Here is a 12,528-nt window from a genome sequence, read left to right as displayed (position 1 = left end):
CTAAAATGAAATTGTCTAAACCAAAAACATCCTAGAAATAAGTACTTCTAAGAAATTTTTCCTTAATTCTATCAGATTTCATTTTGTTAAAACACAATTTATTTATCCAAATGTTGAAAACTAATCAGGCAATTGGTATAATGCAATTAATGTACAAAATTATTTCCATGTGCAATTCTCCAATAGCACATTTAATGATGCACAATTCAGAAAACAATGTTTTGCCAAAGTAACTTTTATTTAACATAAAATGATGGCAGTTAAACTGAATTTTAACTGGACAAGTTTCTCTGGGGGTAAAAATATGTAACATACCCCCTTTAAAAAAATCAGTGTAGTGTATTTTAACGAGATTACCTAAATGGAAACAAATCATTATTTGAACATTTAATTCAACCAAACAAAATATACACTAAAAAACTTAGGGGAAAGCTGATTACAATAGTATTATTAAGGATTTTGCTATAATGATGAAGAAATGGTGCCTCTCATTAGAGATTCACCCTGTAGTAATGGCCAAAATAAAGACAGAGACTGTGCTACTTTATGACATTTGAATAGAAGGCAGAGAAGTAGCCACAGTAGAATTAAAACTTGAGACTGCAAATCAAAGGTGAAGGATAGAAAGGAATTAAGAGTAAAGCTACTAGACCCATGCTACCCAAGAAGCTGGCCAGGCCTTTCAAGGATGTTTATAGCAGCACAATTCACAATAGCTAAACTGTGGAATCAACCTAGATGCCCTTCAGTAGATGAATGGATAAAAACAAATGTGGCATATATACACAATGGAATATTACTCAGCAATAAAAGAGAATAAAATCATGGCATTTGCAGGTAAATGGATGGCACTGGAAAAGATAATGCTAAGTGAAGTTAGCCAATCCCAAAAAATCAAATGCCGAATGTTTTCTTTGATATAAGGAGGATGATTCATAGTGGGATAGGGAGGGGGAGCATGGGAGGAATAGACAAACTCTAGATAGGGCAGAGGGGTTGGAGGGGAAGGGAGGGGGCATGGGGTGAGAAATGATGGTGGAATGTGATGATCATTATTATCCAAAGTACAGGTATGAAGACACAAATTGGTGTGGATATACTTTGTATACAACTGGAGATATGAAAAATTGTGTTCTCTATGTGTAATAAGAATTGTAATGCATTCCGCTGTCATATATAAATTTAAAAAAAGAAGACTTCAATGGGAACACAGGTTTATGTGAAGCAAATGATTGGAACTCAGTTTTGGACATTCTGAATTTCTGATATCAATAGGTATCACGGTTTACTTTTTGTCATGAATATTCTGAGTACTTGTATTAAATAATAAGATTCTCATCACAGTCCCATAAAGAAGATGTGCATGCTGCTTTAGCTGCACTGCTGAAGCATAGCACCATTATTTGTCACTCCCATTTTCCAGGTGGGGTCCTACGAGTTGTAGTGATTTACCTAAGACACACTGTCAGTGGGTGAAAGAGGTGGCACTCCAGTCAAGGCAGACTGACTTTAGAGCACTGACTCTACTTATTACTTCAGTGCAATTTTTGAGAGCTAATGACATTCAAATGGCTCTATCAAAATGATATGAAATAAAATCCATGCTGAAGGCTTGATTTGCTCTTTTTCTTTGTCTCTATGCCTAGATTTTCTCTGTGCAAAAGTATGGAAATACAAATACATACACTTGTTTACCCACCTTTGAGATTGGTCTGCCTTATTTAATTTTTCTAGCTGAGCTATATTGCTTGAAAATCTTTCAATATGACACATAGATCTTTCACATTTATTCACTCCCTCCCTTTCTTCCTTCCTTTCCTTAGTATGATTTTTCTTAATATACTATATAATAAAAATACCAATTAATATTATATTACATATCTACGTATCTAAATTTTAGGTAATTGTTGATCTTTTCTTTTATTTAAAACAATGTATTAGCATTCCCTAAATTAACTGTCATAATTTAAAAGGCAAGGGTTAAATTGTGTTTGCCCTAGACCTGATACTGTATGTCTCCATTTGATGATGATCTAGCAGAAACACAGACGTCTGGTTTCTAACAAAAAGTACACAGCATGATATTCTTTTTTATAAATATCACAGGGCACATTCTATTGTTTCTCAGGCAAAAAAGGGAATGAACATAAACTCAAAATAACCTCTGAAAAGTATGTCCTCATTTGGATATAATCACTTGGTTTCTATAATTTATCTTCAGATATTTTCAGTTTACTTTATATGACTGCTAGCTTTATTAGACCAACTCCCAAAACTTCACCCTGGTTTTCTGGGAATTACACACTGCTTCATCATCATCAAAAAAAATAAAATATATATATATATATATATATATATATATATATATATATCACAAATTTATGATATCTTTTTATGGTCTGAAACATATCAGGGCTATATAATTTAAGGCCTAGTAATAGCTAAAATGTTGGCACTAATTCATCATCATTTGGAAATGAAATAACCATTGTATTCCACTTTGAAACCAATAATTATTGTTTTCCATGCTCCAAATAGTCCCAAGTGGGTCAACTCACCACCAAAAGTACTTATTGAATTCCACTCATGGCTGCAATTGGCAACTGTCTTCCCAGGACTATTTATGAGCGATCTGATAAGATGTGAAGTCTTTAGAAGCACATTTATATATGCTGTTCCATTTTTTGTCACAAACAACATCTTCTGACTTGTTGCCAAGGGAGTTTGGCTTAAATATGTGTTTAGCTCTCATATCTTGTATTAAAAATATAAATCAATATTTCAGGGAGAGAAAAATATTTTTTAAAAAAACATTTTTGCCTTTTCTGGAAAAAACAGAAGTCAGGCAAAACCTGGGCTAGAATTTTCACATGGCAGCCTTTAGAGAGAACTGAGAATTCATGGTCCTGATGGTTCATTCATCACAGCAACTTCTTTTATATTGTCAATATCAAAGCTATTTGTAACAGAGGAATACTTATCTAGAAAGTTCAATCTTAAGAATGAAGGGTCTTACTATGGTCCACATTCATTTCTTACATTTGATTTAATTAATCTATTTAAGATACCTGCCTGGAAAAAATGTGCATGTGTGTGTGTCCCTCCATAAGGGTTGCAGTTATTTCTACAGTGAGGAAACTAACTAGGTGACGTGCACAGGATGATGGAGGGTTGATATTGATACTAATGGTAACTATCATAAAGCCTGCTGCTATGGATTGTGTGTCCCCCCAAAGTTTATTATGTTGGAAATTTAACCCCCAATGCAAGAATACTGAGAAGTGGGACCCTTAACAGTTCATCAGGAGCTAGTCGCTATAGGCTGTGGAAGGAGTATGGTGAGTTTAAAGTAAGCCTCAGCGACTTAGTGAGGCCCTATGCAACTTAGTGAGACCCTGTCTCAAAATAAAACATTAAAAGAGCTGGGATGTGGCTCAGTGGTAAATTACCCCTTGGTTTAATCTCCAGTATAAAACACAAAAAAGAGTTGATCAGGTCATGAGGACTCTTCCTTCAAAAATGGATTAACTCTGCTATCAAGGCTTGGGTTAGTTATTGTAGGAGTGGGTTCCTGAATAGAGAATAAGTTTGGCTCCTTTCTTCCTCATACCATCTTCCCTTCTGCCTTTTTCCCTGGGATGATGCAGCTAGAAGACCCTTACCAAGGTGGCTTCTTTTCTCAACTTTGGATTTCATAGAACTATAAGAAATAAATCTCTGTGGCTTCTCTTCTACTCGGTATCAGATCTGTTATACTGGACTAAGATACCTACTATAGCCAATCATGCCCTCCCATGCCCATTGCAAAATCATAGAAAAGAATCAGTTCTTCATTAAACAAATTTTTTCACCTTTACCAGTAACTGAGAGATCTTCACCTGTAAATGGCAGAAGCCGGATGAGAGCCGGTGTCGTAGCTGGCGCGAACTCGCCCTCGGTAGAGCTCCACAGCAATATGGTCTTTGTCACCCTTGTACAGGAGGATGCCGCTGTCCTCATCTGTGGCGATCTAGTAGGAAGTCACCTTGATGTTACTAGGATGTACAGCCCACCAAACATCTTTCATCAAAAAGAGACAGACTACTAAGTGAAGTGAGGACTTTTTGTCCCTGTAGCTATGAGAAAATAATACATGATGAAATTATTGTTGGAAGGGTGACCTGTCTGCAATTTATCCTGTTGAAAATTAATTCTTAAAGAAATTGGAAAATAATAACAAAAACTCAAGTAAATATGTTGGATTGGCTCAGAACTTCCTTTGCTGGAGATTTTCACTTATTTGCTGTTTTTGTTCCTATTATAGGCCTTGTTCTTGACAAATGCTAAAGATGAGCATTGGGCAAGATTAACTTTCATATCCCATATTTAAACAACAACAAATTCTTTATAGTGATGCCACATGCAGCGGGAAATCTCTGTTCTTGTACTGCTCTTTTTCTTTGGGAGGCTTTTAAGGACTAGTCAGGTCAAAGGTATGACTTAAACCTCAACACCACTGTATACTTTCTGTAAGGATCCCAGGTGACAAATACTGGAATATACGGGAAAGGTTTCTAAAGAAGGCCTACCTCTCTCCTCTTGCTCATTACTTCAACTCAAGCCAACTCCTTAATGAAGTATTGGGATAAAAGAAATAAAAAGAGGTGTAGTCTCTAGGAAACTGGCTAATGCTGTTTGCATTCAAAATACATGAAAAAAGATTTTGTTTACCAGAAAAAACAAACATGTAGCCCCATACACTGTGCACGTATCACCCCCAGTGTAGTTCAACTTTCTCCATATGGGTCCGAACTATTTGGTTAAAAGTACACAATGATTTGGAAAGATTTAAAACATATTTGTAAATTTCATTTAGATCCTTCAAGGCTTTGAGTGAAGAGTGAGCAGATACTGGTTTCACTGTGGTGTCTGTTTTCCCTGCACCCTTCTAAGTCTCCTCCTGTGCAGAGTTTCAACTTCAGAACCACGAAAACAAGTGAATAAAATATCTTTAACTGAGCCCAAAATTGAGGAACATACTTTGTTACTGTGGGGATTTTATTCCCCTTTGGATCAAATAGTGAATAAAAATACTGGTTCCTATTTCATTTTTAAAAATATAAATGTTGAAGAGAAGAATTACCAAAGCTTTTCCCACAAGGAATTTTTTTTTTTTTTTTTTTTTTGTCATTGGACAATGAAGTTATTAACCTTCTATCCAGCTACCCGGATGCACATTCCTAGAAGCTGAATGTGGCTTAAGATTAGATCAGCTTTTGCTAGAGGGGCACCTCTCACCTGAAGTGTGATGTTTGTCTGAGGTCGGACCTTGGCTGAAGGAATCTGAAGATAGGACTCTTTGTTTACAAAATTTACACTGACCAATTTCTCACACTTCTCTCCCTGGTATCCAGGTAAACACTGACATATTGGCTCATTTATCCTGATGATGCACTGAGCTCCATTCTGACAATCAAAATTATCACAAGGGCTGGTACGAGGGAGGACCATGGGTGGAGAAAACTCACAGAACAAGCCACTGAAGAATAAAGAGGGGGAAAAAACATGTTAGTTAGAATATATGTGAATTTGAATCTTGTAGAACTCCAAATAGCAAGTAGCGCTTCTGCTTTACCTGTAACCTTCTGGGCAGATGCATGTATAACCATTCACTGCATCTGTGCAGTGGGCACCATTCTTACACTTGTTATCTTGGCAGTCATCAAAGTCAGTGTCACAGTGTTCACCAATGTATCCTGGTGTGCAATCACACCTGTTCGAACAAGCAGGAAACGTTTCAGACTCAACTGATATAATATTAGTAAAACAGCTTCACTTCATTGAGAAAACATGGTAGCATTTTAAATAAAACATATTTAGAATTGTCTTATCTCAGAATAATGGAGTCTAGTAAATGGTTCTGGCTGTAAACTATGGTGTGGTTTCTCACTGTGAACTACCAGAGGAACGGTGAGTTTATCTTATTTGTGAGAGTGAACAGCCACAATACAAATAAGAGCAGATTAACTGCATTAGGGTTTCTTCCTCCCTCTTCTTCTTCCTCCTTTCCCTTCCTTACTCCACATTTTGCTTACAGAGTCCTTTATTTTTATTTCAGCCTAGTTCATTTGACCACAGGAATGATTAAAGGGCTAAATTGCAAAACTTACTGCAAATTGTAAACATATTTTTTAAAAAATATGAACATTTTACATTTCCCTAAAGAGACTAGATACACTGGAACAAAATATAATTTCAAGAAAACCAATTTTGTTAATACTGGATACCCAACCGGGCATAGTGGCACACACTTAAATCCCAGTGCCTTGGTAGACTGAGGCAGGAGGATCCCAAGTTCAATGCCAGCCTGAACAATTTAGCAAGGCCCTGAACAACTTAGCAAGACACTGTCTCAAAGTATAACACAAAGAACTGGGGATGTGGATCAGTGGTTATGTGCCTATGGGTTCAAACCCTGATACCAAAACAAATAAAAACCAAAAAAAAAAAATACTATGCATAAAGTCATTAGTATGGTATTTATATATTATATATGATCAATAAGTGATTGCTACTTTTTATAATTCTCTATATGCCTAATTCTATAAAAGTCGTATGGTTCATTCTTCACTAATCATCCCCTGTTTTATTTCAAATGTATTAGGATTTAAGTAAAGAAAGTAAAAACACTGAAATGAATGTGACATTACTGAATGCCAAGGATTTTACCTTAAAATGCAAAATCAGGACTTAAGCATTTCTGGAGAACTGATGAGTTAAACCAGATGGGCGAGTAGGCCTCCTAAGAGTAACTAGCTAAAACTTTGCCCTTGCATGTATGAATTAAGAAATGAAAGGAGCTCACTGCATCAGCATGCTTGATCTGCCACCAGTTGGTTTTAATGATAAATCGTAATGAAACAAAGTAAACAGCAAGACTGAAGCTAAATGGACCCTAAGTGGCCATACAGATTCTGAAATAGTTGGACAAGGCCCTAGAAGAGAACTTCCATCAATGTTAATGTGAGCAGAGCTGCTGAAGTGCCAAGCAGTAAAAGAAAGAACAAAAGCTTTGAAACACTTTGAATTATTCATCTGAGAAAAAAAGTCAAAGTCAAAGATAAGAGAACCAAGCCCTCACTACAGTGGCTGTCGAAGAGACTGTTTATATCCTCTTCTCTCCCAATACTGTTTTTTCAGGCCCATTAGAACTTGCAGTTATATCATGATCAACATTTTTGTTTTCCTTTTGTTCCTCACAGCAAGTTTCAAAACCGAAAGAAAAATTAGAACAAGAATTCCTTTAAGTTTGCATTATCAATAAAACCTATCAAATTCCCTCTGCTCCACTGACAAGGAATGAAGAAAAAAAGCAAAGAATACTAAATATACTGTGAAGAAGCCCAAAAGCCGACTAAGTAAGATGCATGCTTGAAAAGACTACTCATGGCATATCATGGTCTAGAAATATCTCAAAGCAATTCAGGAGATTGATGAGGCATATAATATAGGAAGAAGAGTAAAACCAGACCTGATAGTTTACTAATGAGAAAATGAAGTTGAAGTAACAGTACAACTTGTCCAAACAACATTTGGCAGTAGAGATTTTCTTGACCAGCTTCATCTTATTTGATTTTTAAGATCATTTCTTTCTACAACTGTCATTCTCATAACATGCGATTATTTATAAGATGGGAGCCACAGCAAAAACTCTGACTCAATCAGTTTTCGGTTAACTTATGTATGGCTATAAAAGGAGCTCCGTGAATTATTGACTAATGAAAATAGTGGACTTCCAAATAAGTTCATTTGTAATCTACAGAAAGGCACTTTAAAGAGTGTGCAACCTGATAGTAACAGAAGATGTTTAATTAAGAATTTGTTTTTTGAAGACAAACTCTTATTTTTAATGTTTCCATTAAGGCTTGCTGATACTTTATCTTATAATTACAAAGCCATGTGAAACCTGTTCAGCAGATAAGCAGTTATGGAGAATTTACAAAATTTCTCTAAGAAATGATGATATTGATTATGTAGGTGATGTACTTTCAATTTGTCAAGTTCATTTGTGGGCATATCAAAAGATTATCAAAAGTGAAAGTAATTACCTAAGGTTTTTGGTTGAATAAAATATAGTGCAAAATCTTGTGTAAAATAAAAAAAATTTAATAGGACTTTTGGATTTTACATAGAATTGTAAGCACCATGAAAGAGAGAATCAAACCTATCATTTTCATTCTTGATAAGATAACAAATGGGATTAGCAGTTACTGCAACTGGCATCTATATACTCTAAAATTAAGATTTTAAAGCAAACTGAAAAAAAGAACACTGCCAAGAGAAAACTTGAGAATACATATTTAATTTGGATCAAACTTTGAAAGGCAGAAAGGGTCTACTGGCCTCACTCCCCCACTTGATTCAGAATGTCTGGTGATGTATTTGATAAATATAAAAATCTTATAGTAACAGCTCAAATGCCAGTTCTTCTTATAAAAGTGTTCCTAAGCTGAGTGATTTTTAACTCTCTGAATCCTATGGTAATTAAGTGTGGGTCATTTCACTGAGAAGATGAAGTATGTAAAAGCTAGAAAGCATTACAAAAATATAAAATGGTATTATTACCATATGTCCTGTCCATGAAAGATATTCAATAGATACAGGTGAAGAGGCTAATAATCTCATTTTCTAATTGTTTGATGTAAGAACAGCTTAAGTATAGTGTCATGCATACGATCCCAGCCTGTCATCTACAACACCAACTGTAGTGTTCATAAACTATAAAACCATCTAGGGTAACAGATATTAGGAAAATCACCCAACTGTAAAGTACCAAACCTGGTTCTGCCCACAAGGAACCTTGAGGTCTTTGGAGAGCCATCTGACATCTTTGGACTATGATTTCCTTGTGTTTAAGGTGAATTTGGATCACATGATCTTGAAGCCAATGGCAACTCTAAAAAGAAACTTTGCTGTTGATCCACTGAAAATATTTCAGGATTGCAGCAAAGGAATCATGTAATTTGGTACCAAACAGACTTCAGAAATATTTCTCGAGAGGAAAGCAAAATAATTTTGATGTTCTGAGTTCACTTGAGGGAACCCTCTACCTAGTGTGATTGTGACCCTTACAGATCCTCAGGACATATATTAAGGCCAAAGGAGCACTAGTGATAATTACAGTAAGACGACAGGCACACCCTGGAAAAGTCTGGGCAGTCTGGGACACACAGTCGCTCATCTTTCCCACCTTGGATAGTCTGAGTATTCTTTCAGTCCATAACATTTTCAGTTACATTCAAATCAAATTCTTCATTTCACCACAAACATACCTTTAATGAGGCACCCAAGGATGCCAGGTATTTAGCTAGATTGGCTTTCAAATAAATGTGAGGAGGCTGAGGTTGAGGATCCTTTATTCCCCAATTGACCTCCCAGAAAGAGTCATAGCACAAAGCAAAAACCTCCTTTCTTTTTCTTCAGTGTACTGAGAGAAATCCATGCTGCATAATGACTATCCATAAAGTGGGCACTGGCACTAGGGAGCAAGTCCTTTTAACCTTGAGCTGAGGTGTGAAGCTCTGGAGGAGAAGAAAGGTCCCCTCCCCAGTTGTGAGCCCAGGAGAGGCCCTCTGACTTACTTGAACCCCCTGGGCGTCAGGATGCACTTGGAGTCATGCTGGCACGGGTTCAGGTCCTGGGCACAGAAGTCCAGCTTCTCCTCACACAACTCGCCTGCAATATGGCAAACGTTGTCAGTCCACATAGACAGGTTATCAGGCTCCCGCCAACCACCTGCATTAGGGGTCTTAGAGAGATTAGAGCAGCTCAGGATTGAAAATAAAACAGAAAAAGCAAAACTAACTGATTAACTAACTAACCCAGAACCCCTGCCCCTACCTAGATGATGATAAGAAACCTGAAGCTCCCACATTCAATCAATCTTGATTTCTGCTACTAAACTGGCTTGTAATTTAGGACAACTCCAGTGATGTGTGACTAACTTGAGACCCTTGAGAATTACACTGTTAGAATTGGGGGGAAAATTGAGTCCTTTTCATTCTTGCTTTATTCATGTATTTATCTGTGTATTTATTATTTATTTGGTTTTGAATTTTTATTGAGCTATAGCACAGACATACCCAGTGAATAAATGATAGATAATAAGCATTCACAAACAACCCACTTAGGTGACAGTATCCACATCCAATCACACCCTATTTGTCAGAATATCTGAAGTCTCCTTCATGCCCCTTTCTGGTCGCTAACCCCACCAAGGGTGGCCACTATCTTGATAAGATCATAGATTAGTTATCCCTATTTTTGATCCTGACAGAGATGGAGTCATTTAGTATGTATATCCCTTTATGTCTGGCTTATTCTGTGACTTTATGTTTGAAAAAATATCCTCTAATGTTCATAGTCTTCAATGTCTTATAAATCTAGAAGAACAATACTTTGTTTCCCTCTTATGAATCATTGCAACAGCTCAACAAAAAACAGCTTAGGCACATCCAAAGGAAAAAGTAAAAGTAAAAAAAAATTAAATAAATAAGTAAATAGAAGGGGCAGACACTCATTCCATGATTGTCAGTTAAGTTACAAAGAGTAACTTTTATCAGCAAATGAAAGCCACAAACATATCCATGTTGATTTGAGGCATTTTATATTGCATTGCATATTGGATAATTTCTTAGGAAATTTCTTCCAGTATGAATAACATGCTCACTATTTGAGGTATATTAGGCCAAGTAAGATTCTCACTGAGATAATAATTTTCCCAATCAGTGAATATAAGATACTAAGGTGACTGTAAAAGTACGTTTTCAAAAGTTGGTTTCTACCTTACTTCCAAATATTTTTGTTTTATATGTAAAAATTGAAGAAATAAAGTGACATATTAAAAGGCAAGTGTTCAATTCCGAGAAACTACTAGAACTTTCATTTGTTCAGAGTCTGAATTTAAACACTATTGGCTTAAAAATCAGAACTTTGAAGGTAATTCTTTTGCTAAAGATGGTCCTTTTTAAAGCTATATACTACTGATTTGGTAGAAATAGTTGCCACCTGAATGTGATATATATTATTTAAACTTAAAGGATCTTTTCCTATGAGGCATGTATAAAAATGTATTCATCTAGTTATTATATCAATCTGTTTTCTCTATGTCTTAAAATGAACAAATTAATTGCATTGAAGGTCTCATATATTTCTTCTGTAAGATTTTCAGTGTCTCTAAATCTGTGAGACAAAAGCTTTTAACAACATTTATCTGGTGAACTACTTTCAAAGAAGGGTTTTCAAGATTTGTGATTTTAATTACTAGGACTTCAAGTTAGGCACCTTGATGAAATTTGTCCATTGTGTTTTATTGGCCTACCACAATTTAATTACTTTCCGTTTTCTAATCAAAGCCATCTTGTTTGGATGCAATCTATTTACAGTTGTTTATATCCATGGCAGTTTATAAAACTGATGATAGAGAAGGACCACTTGTGATACATATTAAATGTCATCTATGTGCTTTTCACTTTATTCCCAAATAAGAAATTCTAAAAGTGATAAGAAAGGAATGTTTTATTTTTATTCACTTTGATCCAATCCAACTCAGTCCAATTAATCCCATTTAAGTCAGAGTTCAACAAGATATACTGTATTTTGTTGTACTAGATGCAAGGACTACAGGGAGGGATGTGGTTGATCTTGACTACAGTCAGTTCCTAGAAAAAGTCTGAGCTAGAGACAGAACCTAGAGTGAATTACAGCACTGAGAGAAGAAAAGAGTTGATTCTGTCTTCTCCACAAGAATTTCTCCATAGATCTGCTATGGATAGGATTGAGAAGAGAGGCAATTCTAATAAATTGTGGGATAGATAGATTGCCAAATTTGTAATTAAGAGCTTTAGGCTAAGCATGCTAACTTGAATGTGAAAAGCTGTATGAATTTCAAGTACGTATTCCTTATCTCTATAAGAACAGAATAAGAGCAATATCAGTCATTACTGAAGTTGTATATGGTAATTGCTTGTTTCTCTTACATAGATACATACCTGACTCTGATAAGATTGATGGACTATTTTAAAAATGACTTGACTCTTTTTATTCTCACCAAACATTTTAAAGCTAACACATATTGCAAAAGCATTAACTGTGTTTCACTACTGCCTAACTCATTTTTAAAGCCCAATCTTCTATCCTACACTTTTCTCATCTGGTCTGTTCACTGTTTTATGAAGTTAACTCAATGCTTGGGATAATGTTTTTTTTTTTCTTTTGCTTTAATAACTTTCTTTGACATTTCTGTTGTTGATTTTTTCTCACTCAGGCTTTTGCCTACTTTATGGCAAATATATTATATTGTTTATTTACTTAATCAGTATTTGTAGAGTGCTTACTACCTTGTTCCAGGCAGTTTTAAACATCATGTAAATATGTGGTCACTTAATAGTCATGACAAACATAGAAGGCAGGGTTGTATAGTTGCACTGTTATGAGTGCATTTTATGTTATTGGTGTATATCTCTTTCCTTTTGTTTGACTGTAAGATCA

General features: G+C 35.6%; 1 protein-coding gene across 4 annotated transcripts in view; it reads right to left on the bottom strand.

Moving 5' to 3' along the window:
* Slit2 (slit guidance ligand 2) overlaps window positions 1-12,528 on the bottom strand; it is a 333,688-nt gene that overhangs the window by 13,040 nt on the left and 308,120 nt on the right. For all 4 annotated transcript variants that reach the window (XM_076864131.2, XM_076864130.2, XM_076864129.2 and 1 more), the window contains 4 exons: window positions 9,621-9,714; window positions 5,615-5,752; window positions 5,278-5,518; window positions 3,879-4,009 (listed from right to left, as the gene is read on the bottom strand). In XM_076864131.2, coding sequence (XP_076720246.2) covers window positions 3,879-4,009; window positions 5,278-5,518; window positions 5,615-5,752; window positions 9,621-9,714 — 604 coding nt within the window. The remainder of the gene's footprint in view (window positions 1-3,878; window positions 4,010-5,277; window positions 5,519-5,614; window positions 5,753-9,620; window positions 9,715-12,528) is intronic.

This window comes from Callospermophilus lateralis, chromosome 8 (assembly GCF_048772815.1).
Source record: "Callospermophilus lateralis isolate mCalLat2 chromosome 8, mCalLat2.hap1, whole genome shotgun sequence".
Classification (NCBI taxonomy): Eukaryota; Metazoa; Chordata; class Mammalia; order Rodentia; family Sciuridae; genus Callospermophilus; species Callospermophilus lateralis.
Note: the sequence above shows the minus strand (reverse complement) of the source record. Positions and strands in the feature narration are given on the sequence as shown.